Source organism: Macrosteles quadrilineatus, unplaced genomic scaffold (assembly GCF_028750875.1).
Source record: "Macrosteles quadrilineatus isolate MER2022 unplaced genomic scaffold, UCM_ALF_1.0 Scaffold_3__2_contigs__length_128488019, whole genome shotgun sequence".
NCBI lineage: Eukaryota > Metazoa > Arthropoda > Insecta > Hemiptera > Cicadellidae > Macrosteles > Macrosteles quadrilineatus.
In genome coordinates this window covers 80,887,493-80,910,334 of record NW_026542596.1, presented here as the reverse complement: position 1 = coordinate 80,910,334, position 22,842 = coordinate 80,887,493, and the positions used below count along the sequence as shown (strand labels likewise).

At 37.0% G+C, this 22,842-nt stretch overlaps 1 protein-coding gene across 1 annotated transcript in view; it reads right to left on the bottom strand.

Annotated features, from left to right (window-relative positions):
- The window catches only part of LOC128988380 (uncharacterized), a 113,165-nt gene that overhangs the window by 26,594 nt on the left and 63,729 nt on the right, over positions 1–22,842 (bottom strand). The window contains exons 16-42 of the mRNA XM_054409622.1: positions 21,855–22,022; positions 21,130–21,273; positions 20,591–20,709; positions 19,902–20,218; positions 19,172–19,353; positions 18,375–18,677; positions 17,765–17,922; positions 16,964–17,075; positions 16,646–16,847; positions 16,263–16,373; positions 15,646–15,897; positions 15,073–15,311; positions 14,164–14,285; positions 13,856–13,947; positions 13,220–13,437; positions 8,082–8,334; positions 7,395–7,529; positions 6,300–6,497; positions 5,548–5,763; positions 5,107–5,250; positions 4,786–4,934; positions 4,256–4,382; positions 3,550–3,750; positions 2,752–2,979; positions 2,101–2,234; positions 1,511–1,704; positions 394–641 (exon numbers count right to left, since the gene is read on the bottom strand). Coding sequence (XP_054265597.1) covers positions 394–641; positions 1,511–1,704; positions 2,101–2,234; positions 2,752–2,979; positions 3,550–3,750; positions 4,256–4,382; positions 4,786–4,934; positions 5,107–5,250; positions 5,548–5,763; positions 6,300–6,497; positions 7,395–7,529; positions 8,082–8,334; positions 13,220–13,437; positions 13,856–13,947; positions 14,164–14,285; positions 15,073–15,311; positions 15,646–15,897; positions 16,263–16,373; positions 16,646–16,847; positions 16,964–17,075; positions 17,765–17,922; positions 18,375–18,677; positions 19,172–19,353; positions 19,902–20,218; positions 20,591–20,709; positions 21,130–21,273; positions 21,855–22,022 — 4,966 coding nt within the window. The remainder of the gene's footprint in view (positions 1–393; positions 642–1,510; positions 1,705–2,100; positions 2,235–2,751; positions 2,980–3,549; positions 3,751–4,255; positions 4,383–4,785; positions 4,935–5,106; positions 5,251–5,547; positions 5,764–6,299; positions 6,498–7,394; positions 7,530–8,081; positions 8,335–13,219; positions 13,438–13,855; positions 13,948–14,163; positions 14,286–15,072; positions 15,312–15,645; positions 15,898–16,262; positions 16,374–16,645; positions 16,848–16,963; positions 17,076–17,764; positions 17,923–18,374; positions 18,678–19,171; positions 19,354–19,901; positions 20,219–20,590; positions 20,710–21,129; positions 21,274–21,854; positions 22,023–22,842) is intronic.

The window sequence follows — 22,842 nt, the reverse complement described above, 5'->3', positions numbered from 1 at the left end:
AAATAAGTTAACAAATACACTTTCCTTGATCAAAATCGTGTGTTTATAAACAGAAACTCCAAGTTTAATAATTGCATACTGAAAGTGAGGTTATAAAAATAATAACAAATGTCTTACAAACATTAAACAGCTGACGAATAATTTATAAACTGTGTATTATATTCTTCAATAAGAATTGTATTGACTCGACCTTAAAAGGGCTGTAGGTCGTAGCCCATAGAAAAAACGTAAATTCTAAGGAAGTTCGGCAAATCTACACACTATCCCCTTTAATTTGAGACATAAATCTTGTAGATCGGTCCAGTAATTACTGAGAAAACAGTGTTACAACTGTGTATTAAATATATAGATAAGGTTACAGTTGTGAAACAAACAAAAAAATTGAGGTCAAACCTGTAAAGCCAGGAGGACAAATGCACGTGTATCCAGGGCCGTTATCAACACAAGTAGCTCCGTTCTGGCACACGTTGTTTTGACAAGCGTCAAACTCATACTGACAGCCGATGCCGTTGTAGTCTGCCGGACAAGTGCAGTTGAGGCCGGAGCCATAATCCTGGCACTTGCCACCGTGCATGCACGGGCTGCCGATACATCTCTCAGGGGCTGTCTCACACTGCTTGCCATCCGTTCCTGAAGGGCACCTGAGGAGAACAAGTATCAAATCAAATCAAATCAAAATGCCTTTATTCTTGAGCGCTTCTCAATACAATATTTCTATTGAGTACGGTTAGATGATGAGAATAAATGAAAATGTTGATTGCATTCATTCTCTTTATTGTATAAAAAATCTAAAGTGTTTTGTAAGAAATGAATAATATTTAACCGTAGGCCTACTCGATGTCCAACAAAGGAAGGTTTTTTATCAACACAGTTTTATGAGACCTGAGCTATTTACAGGTCAAATTTCTCCTGGAAGTAAGTTTTATAGCAAGAAAAATTTATAATTGTGTTGCATTAAATACAGAGCATGACCAAAGGTTTATCTTTCTCTATTATGTACTAATCCATTGACAGAGTGTAGCTTGTCATCGCATTTAGCTGCGAGACAGCGGTCCTAATGGCGCTAAAAGGGTGAATAGCATAGTAACTGCGAGTGATAGTGTTGTTTAAAGGCTTTAGTTTCACTCTGCTAGTAAGATATCAACTAAATTAACCTTTAAAAAACATTGGTTTTTAAATATTGCTGCGTCAACGGGTTAACAATCTTAATATGCGACATCTCAGAGAACTCTGCCATTCAATAATAAATTATTAATCAACATTCTGGAAATGAATTAAATACAGTTTTACACCAGTCTGAGGAGACTGTGGGACTGCAGTCCATTTACTTTATGCACAGCTCTGAATAAGGTGAGAGAATATCTCTGCCTCGCCCAGGGATAAGGTACACCCTCTTCTCAATCAAAACTTGAATTTAATTGTATTGATACAAAATTCTTTTTCAAATTATGCTTACAGAGATATCTGACATTTTCAAATCTTTTTATTTGTCAATGTAAAGTTTACTTACACACAGAAGAAGTCCTGGAAGAGGTTGATACAGTTGGCGTTGTTTTGGCAAGGTTCTGTCTGGCAGGAGCTGATGTCTGTCTCACATCGCTGTCCAGTCCAGCCGGCCTCGCACTCGCAGTGGAATGTAGCTACTCCGTCACGACAAACTCCTCCGTTCAGACAAGGTGAGGACGCACAGTCGTTGATGTTGATCTGTACAGTTACATGATGGGATTTAAAAATTTTAGTTGAGAAAAACTCGACTCTTAGACTAAATAATATTTCATTTAAAATTTTGAATTAACGTTATTGAACACCAGAATGCTCTAATCAATGGAAAAGTTTTGGCTAATTTATTAAGATTGTTTCTAACTTGCGCTGGCCGAAGTTGATCAAACACATTGGTAAAAATAGCGAGGAAAGGCTGTATCCCACTCCAAAAAAAAATTGTACTATGACTTTAGTGTCTTGATTTTTTAGAGTAATTATAGTTTGTTTTGTCAATTTTTAAAAGTTTTTGTAAGAGAACAGTCTAAGTCCTGGTCTCTATTCAAACTATTGTTGTTGAAAGAATGTAAGTTATGTGTGCAAGTTAGACACAATACACACCTCACACAGTGAGCCAATGAAACCGTTGCGACACTGGCACTCGTATTTGTTGTCCAAGTCAAGACATTTCTCTGTTCCTTCAGAACTGCAAGGGTCGCTGAGACATTCGTCAATCTCCGCTTCACACTGTAGTCCTAAAACAATAGTTATTCTTATTAGTATATGTAGTTAAATTTCCTCTCGTGCATTTAACACTTTTACAGTATATTGGTGAGCCCGGAGAACAAATTATTGATTACACTTTACTACAATGAGTACACATGAGTGCATTATATAACTATCTGACTTAAATGTTCCTGATAGGGTTTTGACTTGAATCCACCAACAATCTTATTCCTACTTGTAGACTTTGCAAATGTTACTTTTAGCCTAGTATAACAAAAGTATTGAATTTAGTTTCAATGTTTTGTTTGTGGAATATATGTGTAAGCCATCAGTGTAGCTACTCAAGCAGGTATAAGATATTTCTTGGACGAAGGTCTTAAAAAATGGAACTCTACGGAAACACGTAAGACTCTGCTCGGTACTATTGTAAATTTCTATTAGTCAATATCATAGTTGTGGGCTAGTACAATGCATTTTAGTCTTAAACTATACTGGTTTTGAATGAAATCACTACTAATTTAGATATGTGTTTATGCAACAACTTACCAACAAATCCAGGACGACATTTGCAAGCAAAGCCATCCAGCATGTCCATACACGTTCCACCGTTTTGGCAAGGCTCGGAGGCGCAGTCATCAATCAGGTGTTGGCACCTCTTGCCCGTGTAGCCGAGCTCGCAGGCGCAGGAGAACCCGTCTATCAAGTCTGTACACTGACCTCCGTTCTCACAAGGATGACTGTTACACTCGTTGATGTTTGTCTCACAAGCTTCGCCTGAAAAATGTTAGCCAGGTTAGTGTATACATTTGATAAGCCGATCATGTGATGTACTTATTATTACTGAATACTCTTAAAAAACAATTTTGTTGCTTAAGATGTAATTTTTATGTTTGATGTTGAAATGTTTGATACTAAATTTTTGATCATTTAGTAGATTTCAACATATAACTGTCTCTAAGAACTTGAATAGATAGATAAAAATTATAGACATGAATGAATTATATCATGATGATCATGTGCAAATATAAAGAAGTTCAATGCGTTGAGTAATAAATACCATATTCCTTTGAGTTTTTGTTAAAAAACTTCACTCACTAACTTATAAATTCCACTTTGAAGCTACGGTAAGAGTGTGAAAAAAGGTGAGCTGGCTGTTTGCATCAGTCATCTTCATAAAAATAAAATAACCAACTGAATGAAAAACACAATAAAAACTTATTGTGACTGTCCATCAGTAAAAATTAACATTGCATTAGGTAGAACTTTCTGTAAAAAAGAACCTTTATTACCTTTTAAACAGCTGACAGATAATGAGGTTATGTTGTCGACAAAACAAGATCTTACCTGTCCATCCTGGATCGCAGATACATTGGTGACTGAAGAACTTGTCCACACAGCTGCCATGTTTGCAAGGGTTGCCAGAACAAAGGTCAATCTTCTCCTGACAACGCTTTCCTGTGAAGCCGGTCGGACAATCGCACTTGAAATCAGCCACAAGGTCCGTGCAGTTGGCTCCCAGCAAGCACGGCTTCTCAGCACAGTCGTCTGCAGAAAAAATTCAATTTTTCTAGTGTCGATAAGTGTAAAAATTCAAACTTAAGGTTGTTAGGACATCAGGGGCTTAACTAGTTTCGGATGAAGAATTGCTAGTCTCTTTGCACAGTTATTATTTACTCAATGCTATCACTACCTAGTAGAGAAAGAAGAAAAGATTATAGCTCTTGACTTACCACCAAGAAGGTCAAGTCAAGTCTTGGTTATACAAAATTTTACAAAACAAACCAAGAGGCGGGCAATAGCTTGATCAAAGAAAGAATGAGGGGACCAGCTAAAAAAACAAAACCGAAAAAGAGTAGAATAGAAGTACAATTGAGTCTGTAGGAAAAACGGTGGTGAGGTTACTACTATCTAAAGTTCTTGGTAAGCTTAGTATCCAAATAAATAAGATTTGCAGCTAAGCTACCCATTAGTATAACATTCTTATACTTAATATAACTTATGTTACTCACAACCACATAAGGAAACATCCTTTTACTCCAAAAATACTCACCAGTGTTGATCTCACAATGTTGACCCTCCCAACCTGGCAGACATTCGCACTTGTATCTTCCTTGCTGCAGAGCGACGCACGACGCCTCGTTCTGACAAGGGTTTCCAGCTGCTGTACATGGGTTGATCTGGAACACACCAACTGTTAGATGTCTGAGAATGTTATAAAACATAATTATGGTAGAAGAGTTAACAATTTTCAATATTAATTGAAATGCTTAAAGACATAACTTCCACATCCTCAATTCATGATACAGATTCATGAATTGAGATGGGAAGTAATTTGCAAAAAAAAATACTGATGCTGTTAATTTGATTTTTGTGCTGTTAAGTAAAATTATCTTTGGGGGATGAAGGATGGAGATTGGATCGGAGAATCGGAGAATACTATAGATATAGTATTTCAGTCCTGGTATCTCAAATCATAAAAATCAAGCACTACACACAGTGACTTGTAATATGTTACCCTGTGTGCATGGGTAAATGATAAAAAATGGGTTTAATACACTCTTCCCCTAACCTAACACCTACCGTAATGTCACAGTTGACTCCAGTGTAGCCAGATCTACAGAGACACGTGTAGTTGTTCATACCAGGCTCGTCTTTACACATGGCTCTCTCAGGACAAGTGCTGTTGCGACAATCGGACTTCTCTTCCTGGCAGTTGATGCCACTGTATCCTGCAAAACAAAGCATAAACAACTCAGATGAGGGGAAAAATTATAACTTATTCTTACATATTGAAATGAAAAGTGGAAAATACTTGAAATTAAAACCAATAACACATTTTGCAAGGCTATATTGAGTGATAAGTAGATATTGAGTGATAAGTAGATATTATGTGAAACCTACCTGACTTGCACTGACACCTATATCCTTGAGGAAGGTCGATGCACATTGCTCCGTTGTGGCAAGGCTGAGACGCACACTCGTCAATGTCAATCTCACATCTGCGACCGGAGAACCCAGCAGGACAGAAACACTGAACCGTGTGACCTGTGGAACAAGAAGGGATTAATATATTATTATATTGATAAATTTGTCTTGTTTTTGCTTGAAAAAAAAACAATTGTTAGTGAAAAAAAATTTTGAATTACGTTTTTATGATTTTTTAAATCCGTATATTGTCATTGAATATTAGATTATATTGGATTAATGAGAACTGAAACATCTTGATTTATAAAAAAATGGGTTTAATATACGCCTCCCCTAACCTAAAAACTCAATAAATATAAATCATGTCTAGCTCTCAATTAAATAATTAATTGCTAACCAAGCAATAATTTCACCTACCCATGGGCACACACAGTCCACCGTGCTGGCAAGAGTTCTCCGTGCATTGTATGGCAGAGCACTCGTCCCGTGATGCTGCGCCGGGACCAGCAGACTTGGTGTTGGTGGCGCACTCTAGACACACTGTTTGTCCACTCAGAGGCTGGTAGAAGTTGGTGGGACAAGGGAAACACGGCGCCAGACCGGTGTCTGAGAACTGTCCTGGTGGGCATTTGGCTGTAACACAGATATGGCTTGTTATATGTATTCAGCATGAGCCTGTTAAATGACGGTAGAGTTACAGAAGATGCAAGCCAATGTTGATAGCGGTGATTAGTGTTCAGTACTGTAAATTATGAATATTTCAATAAATAATCTGGTTTAGTGGTTTCCATTTCTTTACTTATCGATTATCATTTCCTAAAGTAATACTATTGACTATGGATGGATCTAGATATTCCATTCCCATGTTGGAGTCCTCGAGAAAGTGTGCTGTTGTCAATCACTGGTTTTAGTCGTGTACACCAACTTGTATCTCAAGCCCAACTAAAAGGAAATCTTTTTGTAAACTATAGCATTCCATGAACTATCACAGTAACAAGGACTACGAAAGAAATTATAATTTAGACTGAAACACACTCTGTCAGGGTCTCATTCAACTATCTTCCATTTGAAATTTAAAATTTGCAAAAGCTCGTCCATATAAATCTGTTGTTCCCTATCTCGTAAACATAATGTTCCATATCTATGTAACACTATTCTCAAACACTTACATCTACAGAACTCCTTGTGAGGAGAGGCAGGCTGGTACGTGTAAGTGTTGGCGGGGCAAGCCTGACAGTCCTTGAAACCTCCCGTGGGGGGCTCCCCTGTGTAGCTGTTGCGGGGGCACTCCAGACACGGCACCAGACCGGTGGGGGAGTATGTACCGTAGCCGCACACCGGCACGCAGTCTGTCACACTCTTGGATCCTGCACACAATCACAATGTTGAGTAAACAGAAATAACAACGTGAGATTTTGATGCTTAGGTATTGCATTTTGAAACATGTAAGTAAATGCTCTAAAGAGTTTTAGCTTTCAATTTTAAAATCAAACAAAATTTATCATGATTTGTTTGACTATAGGCCTACTTGTTCTTCCAACTAATCAAATAGATCTCCCAAGCCCGCTTTCCACAAATCTAGTCAATATTTCACTCTGCTTTAAACCCTAATTTAACTCATCTGACAGTTTGTTGGCCAAGCGTAACAATGACAATATAAAAAATAACCATTACCCAGAGGAAAGTAAAAGATGCTTTATACTTTACTTATGATATGAATTTGGAGCTAAAATTGGAGACAATATGGTACAGTAGAACCTCGATAATAAGACTCTCGTTGGGTTTATTAAATAATATCAAGGTTGATTTCTTATCGGGGTTTGCAATTACATGTGATAAGGGGAAAAATCAAATCTAATTGATCTAATTGTGAGATTACACAATGTTATCAAGCGAGTCACTTGTCATCGAGGGTCTTGTTATCTAGGTTCCACTGTATACATATAAGTAGTGCCTACACAGTTTGTTACGGAGAAATATCAGGTTTGAAACGTTCCCTACTGCCTGTATATTCTCGCGGCATCCAGTAGGCCTAGTGAATATGTAAACCTAAACTACTATCACAAAACAGTTGGAAAAGTAATGCGGTTTAAACAAGCATTCAAAGGATAAACTGAGTGTAAGTTTATCTATGTTTGGGAAAGCGAGACTGTTTAAAATCCCTAAGCACAGAATATAACAAAAATTGTTTTTTTTTATTCTAGTTTTATGAGAATAGTCTATAAAGGAGAATGACACAAACGAGCGCAGACAGAATAGTTTACCTTCCTCCTGAGTGTAAGTGCCCAGCGGACAACGTATGCACTCTCCTTGTCTGTCGCGATCCTGGTAGAAACCTCGAGGACAATATGTGCAGGTCTTGGCCTTCACTCCAGCAAATGTACCAGCAGGACAGTGCACTGCAACAGAATAAGCTTGTAACTTAACGAGATTGCAGTGAACTAGATATTTAAAATACATTATTATTCAACTGTGTAAAACCTTTTGATCAATAAAGAATAACTGACAGCAGGACCGCTTTTAAAAATGGGCCCAGGGGCGCAAGAGGCTTCAGGTTTGTTGGGGAGAAGGAAGAGAAAAATTCCTCGACAAAGTAGGTGGAGAGGGCACAATTATCCCCAAAGCACAGTACATGCAAACCACGAGCCTGACTAATAGAGAGGCAAAGTACTAACTTAAACCTTAAAATAAATATAAGTTTCCTCCTACATTTAATAATTGATTTGACTGCATCAAGTGAAAGAGAAAATACAACAAAAATTGAAAATTAACAATAGAAATAGATTTTTTATCAAATATCCGAGCTACTGTGGCCTCAGTTTGATGGTAAAACTGTGAAATACAAGAATAAGTAATATGGAATCAGAAAAAAAGGGAAAGTAGGTGGTCAAGCTCAAATACTAATTACATCATGATACAAAAATATCATCAAATTAAATGCCAAGACTTACAGCATCGAGGCACTTGGTTGGTGTCCATATTGAGAACCTCCCCGATGTTACAGGTGAACCCTCGGCTGATGGTGGACTTGAGGGCTCGGATGGGCGGACACTGGTTACCGATGGCCGACACGTTGATGAGGGGGTCGATGACAGCGCTCGCGTACGGCACTGACAGGTCAAAGATGAGGTTGAGAGTGGAGCCGCAGAGATCGTACAACTGAGGTTGACGCACCGCCGGCAACACCACCAGGGAGAAGTCAATCTGGAAATTGTAAATGTGTGGTTAACTTACAAGTGACATTGACTTTCCATTGACAGGAGGGCTAAAAAGTAAAACTATGAAGAAAGTGCTACGGCAAATTAAGGTGTGTAATATTGGGAATAGAACTATAGAGCTATTAAGATGCACCAAAACTTACTAATATTTTTCTCATTTGAAGTGTCATAACTACAAATGGAAAGAGATAAACAGGAAACAACAAAAATTGAAAAGCTAACTTCGGTACAAAAAAAAAAAAAACTCAATAACTAATTAGAAACACCCTTTTGATGCATTCAACAAAATATATCTAAATATATAAAAGGCAAAGCCCTCACTGACTGACTCACTCACTCACTCACTCATCACTAATTCTCCCACTTCCCATTTACCTAGGAGGCTGAAATTCGATACACCGATTCTTTGGGCATTAAATAGGAAAACTAAGTAGTTTTCATTCTGATCGGGCTTTCGGGCTCCGCCCCAGTGGCTCTGAAGTTTCCCATGTTAACCTTATGATTTTTCATATTTAAAAGGAATTTCTTAACAGCTGTTTCAATTAAACAAGTTGGTTCTGTTCTATGATGTTCAGTAGCATTAAAGTTACAAGGATGACCAAAAGGGTGCAGCACTATTATTTTTTTTTAATTTATGACTACAGCCGATTTTCCACCAAAAGGTGAGTGAGCGTAGCGAACGAACTTCAACCTGGAAGCGAGTTATCGTAGCGAACGAGCTAACCTGAAGGCAAGTGAGCGTAGCGAACGAACTTCAACCAGGACGTGATTGAGCCATGCGAACGGGAAACGGGGCAAAGCCCGCGGGTACAGCTAGTTAAATATAAATAGTTTTGAAGTTCAAAGGGTAAAATTGAAAAAAAGTTCTAAATTGCATTCAATGTACAATTTTGTTTGGTTTTTAACGCTATATAGTTGCTCCAACATGAGCAAGTTACTGGAGTAGTTTTTTTAGCAGGAAGTGTTGCTATATAGAGGTTCCAAGTATGATATTAAAAATTATAAGATTGTTTTGATTAATCAAACTAAACCACCAAAGCAATATCACCAACACATAAACGCAAAACAGGCATCGAAGAATTTGATTGTATCTGTTAGCCATCAAGAGCTATTAAGGGAAGCAATTAATGTTGAAGGACAGCTAATCTATATATATAAAAGGCAAAGCCCTCACTGACTCACTCACTCACTCATCACTAATTCTCTTACTTCCCATTTACCTAGGAGGCTGAAATTTGCTACACTGATTCTTTAGGCATTAAATAGGAAAACTACGTGGTTTTTATTCTGATCAGACTCTCGGGCTCCGCCCCAGTGGCTCTGGAGTTTCCCATGTTAACCTTATGAGTACTCATATTTAAATGGAATTAATGAATCTTAACAGCTGTTTCAATTAAATAAGTTGGTTCTATTTCTATGATGTTCAATAGCATTAAAGTTACAAGGATTACCAACAGGGTGCAGCACTATTGTTTTTTATTTATTTAAATGACAACAGCTAATTTGCTACCAAAAAAGGGTGAGTGAGCGTTGCGAACGAACTTCAACCTGGAGGCGAGTTAGTGTAGCGAACGAGCTAACCTGAAGACAAGTGAGCGCAGCGAACGAGCTCCAACCTAAAGGTGAGTGAGCGTAGCGAACGAACTTCAAAACAGGACGTGATTGAGCCATGCGAACGAGCTCATTTATGAAGTTAAACGGGGCAAAGCCCGCGGGTACAGCTAGTATAATAAATAACTGGCTTGTGTTGGGAGAATGGAAGAAAACTGACACATTTATTTTCATTACAACAAATCAAAATAGAAGTGGACAGTCACATGTTTAAAGACAATGTTACCATAGTTTCTCCTAGGTAATAAACACAATTGTAATGTTAGCTGCTATCTTGTCGTTGGTTTCTTCCCTACCTCGCCTTTTTCATTAGGTTCAAGAAGTCCACATAGAAAGTACTAGGCGATTCTAATAAACGTGCTTATCTAATCCCTTGCCTGGATCACTCCTTAGCATGTAGACTAAAACAAGTGTTTGAATAAAAAATGCATCATTTATGTTCAAAACCACTTGTCCAACAAATAATAGGACCACCTCACAGTAGATCGGCTATTTATCATTTTATTCAAATACTTTTTACTCTTCAATGTCTAAAAAAAATGTTGATTAATATAAATATGTCTAATATCACTGTTGAAACATATATTTACAATTATACTGTTATAAATCAACATCTATACTTATTTAATACGCAAGCAGGATTTTTGTGACAATTACTCCTCCGAAACTACTGAACCGATTGGCATGTTTTTGGTGTCATTGGAAAGACCGTAACGTGAAGTTGTGCAGGAAACTTTCTTTTTAGGTAAATAATTAGAGAGTGAGGCCCTGGGACCCTTTAAAGTTTCGTATTTCTCCATAAGATTAACATGGGAAACAAACATTGTTTTGAAACTCCAGCTGTTGTCAGGAATTAAATATTAATAAGTAATTGCTCCCCATGGAAGCATGAGAGTTCTGTAGAGTTTGTAGCCTACACCTTATTGTCTACAAATTGGCTAAATAACTTAGGTACAGTAAATTATAAAAGCTGACAGACTTTTTATGTTGACTTAAATTGTAAGCTTACCATTTCCCGACCATGGGCAGTTTGATAGTTAAAAAATAACCCTTTAAACTGGAATAGGACTGTTATGTAAATTGTGAGTATTTCCATTAGTTAATAATCTTTTAGTTGACTCTTTTAAAATCATCGGAAATTATTACTGTTATTAGTTTTTTAACGAGTCATTTGTTTATATGTAACTCCTGTACTTCTTTGCAATTGCTCGATTTCGAGCAACATGTACACTAGTACATATAAAAAATGGTAAAGGTGATCAATTTTGACTGGACAATCCAATAATCATCAGACCCAATAGGCGATTCGCCGTCTATGATCAGTAGTCTGAATAAGATTACTGTCTTGCTATTTAAAAGAATAAGGTAAAATACTTTATGTTTCAAGAATGTTAAACTTATTTATATTTACTTTCTGTAAATTCGATAACACGTGCGATGCAGATGAAGAAATTATTTTTTGAAAAAAAAAATAGTACTTAAAAGCTGGGATATGCGACTACATAATTTTATACTATGGTACTACTTATCTATGGAACTAAAATTAATTATAGTCCCTACAATATCTTGAATAAGTTACAAAAGATCAAGTTATGGAGACAAAGTTCAGAGTAGAAAAATAGTTTATTCATATAAGTCAAGGGTCAAATGATAGCGGCACTTAACATTAAAACAGAAGATAAACTTGGCTAACAAATTCTTGCAAAACTCAAATGTGATCTGTCATTAGTGGATGAGCTGCCTTTTTAAAATAAGTTTCTTAAAATCTAACGCCGATCAAGGTCTAAAAATTAAGTATCACAATTACTATTTTGCTGTAATTAACTATTAAAAAATTAAATGTTTAAGAAATAAATGAATTGAACTTGATTATTGTTTTAAATAGGTTGGCTAAAATTATAGTAGTTGTTTGATTTAAAAGGATTGCTTAATTAATAACAGGTGTTTAAACCTTTTGTAATATTATTTGGCAATCCGGAGGCTAACATCAATAATGAAAATATTACATCTAAGATCATTCTAGGACCACTTCGTTAATTACAAGGCAAAAATGTGGTTTGGATTCCATTATGGTATGTCCCTTAGTTGCCATTGGCTGTATGGGCTATTAACAGCTTTGTTTAAGGAATATGTTGGCCTTAGTCACTAACAAGACTACAAGATCGGCCACTCATCTCCATCCATACTTGGCTTAAAATACCTACTTTCATATGGTCGCCATTTCAAAATAAAGTACTATAAAAGTATCCATTTTAACAATGAAAATAAAATAAATATTTCACCATGGAAACTAAAAGTTCTGTTTCTCAATATATTTCACTCTGTAAACATATATTTTACTTAGAGCTAAATATGTTGAGAAGCCCGTTTGCTACAAACGTTGTGGATGGGTGGCCTTTACCTGACGAGGTAGCTCTGGAAGCGCTTGACTGTTGTAAGGTTCTTGACACCTCGGTGGAGGACGCGGAGGAAGCTCAAGAAACTTCACCACAGCCAAACCTTCGAGAGCGTACCAGATCGGGCTCAACCTTTAGGTTTGTTCGTATTATTATTGTTCCAATTTGTACAATTTAAATTGTCAGCTCTTACGCTTACGACAGGAACATTGTCAGCTCTCATGCTTACGACACGAACAACATTAAAGTTTTTTTTTTAGAGGTTGAGGACCCCCATCTGCCAAGTGACGTACGAGCTCTTGGCCAAACGGCCCTTTTCAGGGCCAACACATTTTTAACTCCGCTAAACCGGTCCCCAGCCCGGGACCTCTCTTGAGACTAAAATCAACATTTTTCCAAAACCTGAAAATGTGATTTTTGCTGTCAGGAGGGGGAGGAGGAGGGAAAATGAGAACAAGGACAACTTTAAAAACTAGTGCTACAAATTAAATAACAGAATGGAACCACATAAAGCATACCGTTACAAGTACATAAGGTATGCCAAAAGATAATTAAAAGTAATTCAAAATTAAAACTAACAATTCCAGATGTTGGACAACTTTTGAGGTCAGGGTCGTAATTCCTTTCTAAAGGGAACTTTCCATATACCTAATGTTAAAATACCTGGTCTATACTTATTTGTTTGTATTTCTGTATTCTGTTTTGTTTATTTCAGCTTAATATAACCAATCAATAATGTTATTAATACTTATGAAGTCAAACGGGGTGAAGCCCGTGGGTAACAGCTAGTAAACCTATAAAAGCATCTATAGATCCAAAGCAATACTTTAACACACGTGTTAAATAATCAAAACAAAAACATACCTGTACAAGATTGTCCTCAAGCAGTATAGGCTTCTCACCGATGAAGGAAACGTTCATGTTTACGTTGACGGCTGAGCAGCGTTGACTCAAGACGTCATTGAGTTGCTGGTAGTAGTTGGCCATCAGATGAGTGTATTCAGGTAGACATGCTGGTGCGACGGCGCCGTTAGCTCGGTAGATGACAGTCGCAATCACGTGATACTCAGCCTGCTGTGTATCTGTGTGAACAATGAGATGAGAGTTAGTAGAATTCTATGTGAGGATTTGAGCGGACCTCGGTTTTTTAAGTTTAAAAACAGGACATATCTGCCTCTGATCATTGTGCTTTTATATAACATCTTTGCAAAAAGTAGTTGATATTACAAAAAAAAACTAAAACGTGGCATTTTACTCATCTTTAATTTACTCCTGCCTAAAAATATGCCTCGTGTCTTTCAGAGGAGAATATTTTAACAAAGAGACTTTTAAAACAATCAGCTTCAGACCAAAGTAAGAATCAGTTAAGAATATAAATAATTTTAGATTCAAGGATCATCATTCAAAATGAAGGAATTTTATCTCTCAAGTATTAAGTCCTGTTGCAGAGTACCAAAAGAGTTTTACAAATTATTTACTACTCAGCTAAGTTAATCATACCTTCAGACACACAGTCAGGGACAACAGAGGTTGGAGTCCAGGGACTCTTGAACTCACAGGAGAAGGTCTTGACTGGTTCTCCATCAGTAAACCTTCGACAACATAAAACAATTAATAAGAGGCACTAATCATCTTCAAAATATAATTAAAACCAATTACTACTTTAATTGAAAAGCAGATTGTCTCTTAAGCGATCCAATTCAACCATAATAATTGACATTTACAACATGTATTTGATAATAAGTGTTTGGTAACCATGTACTTTACAAGTGACCAATAAAGGTTGAAAAATTGAATTGTTGGCATACCTGTAGCCAGGATTGCAGGTTGCAATACATTGCAGTCCCTTCTCTCCAGGCAGACAGTTTAGAGCTCCGTTGGTCGGAGGCTTCAGTTCCCAGTCCACACATGGTGTTGCTTGAACTGCCACCTGTTAAAAACGAAGATGATTTAATTAGGTGTACTGGGTCAAAGTAAGAATCTATAACCATTATGTGTTTTAAACAAAAATCAAATAAAGTATTTAACACTGATTGCATTCACTAAATAAAACAGATAATTTGGCAAACTTCCATGACAAAAACAAATTAAACCAAAACCCCAAAATATATTCTCCTTAAAATCGTTCGCTGCTGAGGACATTCCAGAACGTCAGCCGGGCCATGGCGCCAGGAGCTAGGAACGTTCCGGAACGTCACAGTTCATTGTTGTTTAACATTTCCATGGATCAGCCAGCTCGTCAGGAGCGTCCTATATTTCTTTGCAGCTCGTGGGGACGTACTTTTCTGACACTAAAAAATATAGTTTCCCAAAATCACCACCAGGGTCGTTTAGAACAGGGCTTTAACCCACCTCTTTCCTGCTAGATAGCGACACTACTTTACTCAACTGCAACCTGGGTAGTGCTGCTATCTATCAGAATCACTTAGTACTATGTCCAAAGCCAGTTTTATTGCAGAACATTGCCATCCAGTATAACTACGGTTGTTTTTACTGTAATTCAGTGTGTTGGCGGCAATGTTTACGCAGCGGCGAGCGTTAATTCAGCTCCTGGTGCCGTCCCTGCATCTAGCGGTCAGCAGCGAACGTGTTAACTACGTAAAACAATCAGTAAAACCATTCCAGTTTACCATTCTCTAACTTGTCAGACAGTATTCACAATGACACTATACTTTTGTACAAAAAATAGTCAAATCATCATTGAAAACACTACACACCTGGAAGTGGCAAGTAGCCTTGTTTCCATATTTGTCTGCCGCTACGACAGTGACGTTTTCAAAGCCTCCGATGGGAATGGTTGCTCTGTCAGGTACAAACGTGACTTGTACAGGACCAGACTCGTCTGATGCGTTAACTCTTCGTCTAGTCTCGTTGAAGTTGACAACGTAACTGTCCTGTCTGTCGACCAGCTCTATGACATAGCTCTGAGGGCAACTCAGCATAGGCGGGGTCTCATCTGAAATAAGATTTAATAATTACCCTTACAAGACTTATATCTGGTTAAATTAGACAATGAAAACATAACTTACAGTAGACGATTTGATTTCAATGTATATTGAAGTTTAGTGTAAAGTAAAGTGACAGAAAATGCAATTTGGAGAAAAAGGAAGTACCCAAGTATACAAATCTCTGGGATGTTATAACACCCAGTCATTATTCAATCTGAATTTTTTTTATGATTTTGTTCCCCATTTATTTTTACTGAGGTTGAACCTTTTCTAAGGCAAACAAGAGATGAATTTTTTAGAGATATTAATCCAGGAGGTTTTACCATAACAAAAGGCACTAACCAATAACAGTAATGTTGATTTCACAGATAGCGACGTTGCCGTCAAAGTCAAACGCCACATATTTGACAGCCATGTCCTTGAAGGTGGTGAGCGGAGTTCGGAAGCTCTGAGGTTTGACCTCCAGACGTGCGATGGCGCCACTGTTGTCAATAGCTACCGGCTCTGTTAGGTTGACGGACTGGATACCGTTAGGGCCCTTGCGGACGACGATCGGCTGCTGGGGGCAGTTCTGGAATACTGGTGGCTCATTGTCTGGAAAAGGTTTCAGTTGATAAAAAATTTCAAAATTTGTTTGCTGAATTGATACAGATTGTACACGATATTTAAACAATGTTCCATAAAAAATATTTTCAAAATAATAAATGATGAAACAGTAAGTAAGTATTACATGTCATAGTAAAATAAAGTTTATGTAAGCAAAACACCTTTTTCAGTTAAACCTGGTTTTGTAATCAATATTTGTCGCAATGCAGGAGTTTAAGATTTCATCCTTGCTCTTTGCGGTAAGGACAATGTGAATAGTGTTTACCATTTATTGTCTCATTTGTATACTATACAGAACACTATTGTCTTTTATTTAAAATCCAACAATCTACAAAATAATTTTAATCCCTCACCAACACAAGGAGAGTAGCCATAGTCGTAACCCAGAAGAGGCTCAGTAGCTGGCTCTTCGCATCCCATCAGTTCGAACTTTAGACAAGCGTTGTCCATGTAGCTGACAATACCTGCAAATGATCAAAATATTTATTACTATTGTACATAAACTTTAAAAAATTTTTGTAGTTAGTCTTTGAATCCAGCCAACAACATTGATGTTTATTGTTTTGAAGACAGTTACGGAATTATTTATGACAAAATTACATAATAACAAGGAATAATGAGTTGAAATATAAACTATTGTGCTGAGATTTTTCACCAACAACCAAATTTGAACTAAAATAAATTCCTACAGATAATTTAATATTTGAATAACTAAAGCACAAAGTATTTGACTTACCAAGAATCACAAATCGAGCTTGTACGTATTTCGGCAGAGTAATCATCGCTAACTCTCCGTAGTTTCCGGGATCCCTCATGGTCAAGTTGAAGTTAGGGAAGTAAACAACATAGTTCTCACTCTCTGCTTGCTTGTAGAAGAATCGAATCTCAGTTGGACGACCAACAATGTCGTTGGTAACTACTCCCTTGACTAAAATGGCCTGAACAGAGAGATATGACCATTGTATACAAGTGATAAATGTTAATAAAAGTGTGCAACATAACAAAACACGTTTTAAATCATTTAAATGAATTGGATTTGAAGAAATGAACTTACCTTGACTCTGAAGACTTGTCCCAAATCTACACTGACGTAAGTAAAAGCTTCTTGCTTTCCACACCATCCAGTGACTGAGTTGAGACGAATGTTGCGAGCTTCATAGTTTGGTCTGGAAAAATTAAAATATTGTTTATACATATAACAAAACTTATTTTTACCTAATCTTGTGTGACTAAAATATGTGTACAACTACCTTGGAAAATAGACAAGAGACAAGAGAAGTGCTTCTTATTTACTTCTTTTACAGTTAGAAGACATGATTCTTTTGCCTATTACCAATGACTTTGATTTTAAAGTAGACATTCCATCCATATGATCCAGCTGTAGCCAATTTGTTATTCAAATAAAAATTAGCTGGTTACAGAGTGTGTTGCTATCAAAATTTGGTTTCCTAGATTTCTTTATGGAACTACTTGATGTGCCATATAAAATTCCAAGGTATACAGTAAAGGTTGCTTTTAAGATTGGCTTGTTTAAAAAGTGTTGGTAAAGGACAGAAATCAGTAATCCACATATCATACCTCTTTGCTCATTTCAACTACATTATTTCATTCTAAAACTACGTACAAATTTAACAAAAAGGGATGGGAGGTCTAAATATCCATCAAAAGTCAAAGATGAGACACAACTAACCATTATTTACTTTTGAATAACTAGAATTCATATTTTAATTTCTGTACAAATAACAATGAAAATAAACAAGAAAAGGGAAACCCCCTTGTGTGTGCTTTGTGTTCTGAGCACTTTTCACGTGATTTTATACTTATTAAATTGAAAATGTTCAGACTTATGACTAACCTCTCGGAAGTAGCGTTGATGGCAGAGTCTGGTATTCTCCCTGACGCAAGACCAAGTGGCTTCACCACCTTACACTCAGGCTCTCTGATACACGTAATTGGACGAGGGTTGATCAGTATGTAGCCTGGCTTGCTGCAGCCAAACTGAACTTCTGAGCCCTGACATCATATGTTATTAGTTTTTAATAATTTAAGTATCCTAGAGTGAGGCGGAACCAGCCGCCGCCAACCCTGATTTTGTTGTTTGCACTGGAGGCTGCACAGTGGTCCAATCAGTTACTCATACTTCTAGCTATACTACTGTGTACAGACTTTAATTGAAGAAAAAGTAAAACGGAAATGAATGAACAGATACACGCCCTTCTACATAAATAAATAAAATAGTAGGAAATTCCAACTCCAATATTGAGTAATCCAATCATCTTTAGTTTTTATAAAAAAATGAAATTCACCAATTTTGAAACTAATTAATATCAATGCATTTTTATTTCTACATACATCGCTGGTCTATACCAGGTGTTATCAAGGCTATGTCCAAAGATATTTTAGTTCACAGGTAAATATCAGAGATAAACATACAATTTCAGGAATAAATGAACAGAGCTTCATACCTGTTCGTAGCTGGTAGCCAGCTGGTAACCGTCGACGGGTCGGCCCGGGTCTAGACACACGGGTCCCTCGCACCTCAGATCTCCAAAGTCCCACACTCCGTTAGCCTGGCAGCGCACCACGTTGTCATTCCTGTCTGTCTGTCCAGCCAGCTTGAACGTGTCTTGGCAGCCAAAGAAGAAAGACGACTGGTAGCGAGTGTCCGGGTAGTTGCCGTATTCTGCTCCAGGAGTTGGTACAGGAACACCACAGTCTGCGCGGGGACAGCCGGGACTACTTCCTGACAGCCAGTACTCGGGGAAACCCTGCGGGAACAAGTAAAAGTGAATATTTTGGTTATTTACTATACATTTATCTTATCGTGTAAAGTCCTATTGCAGATGATTTTTATCACTGATAAGTAAACACAAAGTTTCACAAAATTTGAAGAGGTGTTATTTGTTTAATCTTCAGGTACATCTTTTAGGTTCCTTCCCACCTGAAGATAAGACCTGATACCAGAACCTGAAGTTGGAATTGTATGTAACTTATTCAGTAATTTAATACTGTACAACCAAACGCCGAATGCTGATGCTGAACCAATATGCAGATGTTTTTATTTAAGTCTAAGTACCAACTACAGTTGATTCTAAAAAATTAACCTATCATCTAACTCAAGCATTATATAAAACACCTTGGAAAATTGTTGGTGCAACCCATTTGTTAAATTTAATTCTAGAAAATACCTTTAAACTCTGTTTGGTCGTAATTAACTAGGTTGATAGCTTATTTGCATTATATAGTTTGTAATACATCTTACAGGTTTGGGATCGTAGACACACTGGCGGAAGCCCGAGGTGGCAGTGCCACGAAGGTTACGTCCGTTGCTGTTGCACTGTAGAGTGACGTTTTGTCTGAACGGGACTAACACTGTGTCCTTGTCCGGTCTCAGGATCATAAGTCCTTCCTCCTTATCATCTGGCAGACTCACACACTGGGCGTCTGAAATGTCATCACAGGTTAGGTAAAACAGCTTATTGTCATGAAAAATAACGTGTTGAAAAGAAAAACAAGATTAGTTGGGTGAATAGTGTGGGTTTTGAGGGAGGCAACATAGCAATGTTTGTAAGTAAATATTAGGTTACCAATAGCATTAAGTTTAAGGGGTCACAAATATCAATTAAAACTTGTTTAATATAATATTACAGGTAACTATATATGTAATCTTAATCTATTTTTTACAGTGACTGATGTTTTTTAAATAATGTAAAATAGGTACCTTGTTAACATCTACTTACAATTTAATAACTAATTAATTAGTTGAATTTCTGAAGGAAACTACACATTTAAAGATTTCAGGTCATTGTGACTTAATAAACCACCTTTAATCCAATCCAAATTAGAGTTACTAATATAAAAAGCTTGTAGCACATGACTATGAGGTTAAAGATTTTTTCACATAACTTTATAACGTTTTTTACTCCTGAATTTTGCACCAAACCAACTAACTATCAAGCTTAAGTGTATTTGACAAAATCTAGAAAGCTCACATTGACATTCAGGCACTGATCCGTTCCACACTCCCCCAGAGGTACATAGCAGACTGGCCGAGCCCGCCATCACAAAGCCAAAGTGGCACTGGAAGCTGACCAGGTCTCCGAAGTGGAAGGAGTCTTGCGTCGTCAGGATGATTCCATTCTTGGGCGCGGCCAGGGGTGGACACATGACGGGAACGCAGGTCTTGTTGTACTGGAAGATGTCTCCGTCTTGCGAACCTGTCTCGGATTTGTCAACGCTGAACCCTGCGGTTCCGTTGCGGCTGAACAGCTCGTAGCCAACGTTACAAACGCAGGCATAACTTCCAGGACTAGATAGACAAAAATACATAGACACATAATAAACTTGATTTATTTTTAATTAGAGGCCTTACGTTTTAGCCTTAATTTTACATCAGAAATATAATGTTTTTTAATGATGAGATCAATTTTTACGTATCAACTAAGTACTGATTATTATGATGTTGGTTAAATCCTTGCATGTCTAAATACTTTGATAAAAAATTAATATGGTGAGGTATCTAATGTGAATATCAATAACACAACTCTTTACACTGACACAAATAATAAATAAAGAGCTCAAACAAAAATATACTTCTTGGAACAATAATTTGTGAGTAATGAGGTTTGAATATTTCAACATGAACCCATCCAATATAATTATTTGTTGAATAGATATCTACCTATTGATACATTTCTGGTCACATCCGCCGTTGTCAGAAGAACATTCGTTGACATCAGCACATTCCAGACGCGTGCAGCCCATCACCTCTAGACGCATGCATGGCGCGTTTACATAGTCCTAGAAAAAATATATTCTTTGAAATTTACTTTAAGACCTTAGTTTTACCATGGTTTAATCTTTATCAGGTTAACTGTTAAAATTGCAAAGAGGACCTTTTGTTAGGATAGCAGATGTACTTGATTGGGAAAGAATCTTCCGTTTCACAGAAAACACAACAAACTTTCGCTATAGGCCTACCGAAAAATTTCTCTGCTACCACTGACAGCATTTTCAACCTAGAAGGTTTGAGTAAGTAAAAGAGAGGTTTTCAAGTTTCAATCTTCAAACGTTTCTCTTCCTATAAGCTTCTTCTTCCTTCTGGTATTCTAACTAAAGAGTGAAGCATCAAGGATGAACCAATGCCTAACTCATTATACAAAATCAATGATAATAGTAAAGAAAATCTCTAAATAAATAACAATTAGACACTTTTCTCACCTGTATTTTAAACTTGATGTACTGAGCCTCTATTGGGGCAGGCAGATTCAAGACTGACAGAGTTGGCTCAAGGATTCTGAATTCCACTGGAGTTCCATCAGGGTTTGTGTAGTCTTTCATTACATCAGTAAGGTTGTTGGTGTACTGGAAATTGATCAACATATTATTGAATTATTTCTGATAGTGGTCCTCAAAGATTTTTGAGCAGACAGTAATATCAGTCACGGAACTACTGAATGCAATAAAAATTGGCTACACTCAGTCAAATATATTAACAGTACTATATTTATATCTCATTAAACAAGAAATGTTTGACTCTCTGGTTCTTACTATACAGTATATATATTTTTTATTTTTTGTCCATTTAAAGAAATACCATAGCTAGGATAGGATATGATTAAGTGTTAAATCTCATTTCAGTTTTTAAATATGAGCAACCTTAAAGACATAGTCTTTATAGTGAATTTTTCAATCTTAAAAAAAATATAAATTTTAGTCATATAAGTTGATAATAGAGATACTGGTCAAATGTTTTTGAGTTGATAACTGCATTAACTGCTTTTGGAAGTATAAATGAGTGTGTCTTTTAGAGTTTTAACTCTTTGATTGGAGGTTTTCTAATGTATTTGTATCCTCATTTAGATATAGATTTTTTTATGGGTCAACAAGACAAAAATAAACTTTTTGAAATATTAATGGAAATTTTAAAGTTTTAAATCACCGACCTGGATCCTAACTGCAGAGGTGAAAGCAGGACTTCCTTCTGGCCTTTGTACACTCTGTGTTCGGAAGCCTCGGATGATTGTTGGTGCCTTGAGATCTAACATAACCCAGTTGAAGCCAGGCTCTATGTTGGTACCACACCAGCCTAGACCACTGTTCAGGCGAACCATCTGTAATAGAACATTTTTTGGAGGATTTGATTATACTTAAAAATTACTTAAGCATTGAAATTTTCATCTTTGAAAAAGGAAAGCATATTGTTGTCAGTACATGTAAATGTGAAAGAAAGGAGAATAAGGTTGGCAGGACACACACTACAGAGAGAACGGGGCTCACTATTAAAAGAAGCAGGCATAGAAAAGCCAGAAGGGAAACAACCATTAGGAAGGCCCAAGAAGAGATGGTGGTGTCATCTACAAGGACGTCAGAGAAATGGGGGCCGCAGTGGAAGAGGCAGAAGATAGAGAGAGATGGAGAGCAGTTGTTGGTGCGGCCTTGGGCATAAATGGCCATGGGAATGAGTGTGTGTAAATGTACACTATTTTGTTGGTGAATTGGTAGTTTAAGGAACTCAGGAAAGTACTGCAAATGCATTCCAATGCACTGACATATTGTCAGTTCCGTCTACTTTTGTATTGCTATATTCATGAGAGCAAGCTAGTCAAGTAGAAAGGGCTTCAGTATGAAAGTCTCCTAGTCAAATCTTGCCAATCATCAATTGCTTTAACCAGTGGCAGTTCTAGGACATTGTCAAGGGGGGGCTAACAAGGGGGTTCGGGGGTGAACAAAAGAAGGGGTGTCATGAGTTCCCATTTTGGAAAATTTTATATTTTTAAAGCTAATTTGGTGCCTTTCTTAAGCTATTTTTACTTAATACATCTATTTTTACTTTATAGAACTGTAAAAAACCTGTTACGTTTTAGGACAAAATACATTTTTGAATTTTTACAGGGTTCAATGGGGGAGCTTTATCCCCTGTGTCCCCCCTCC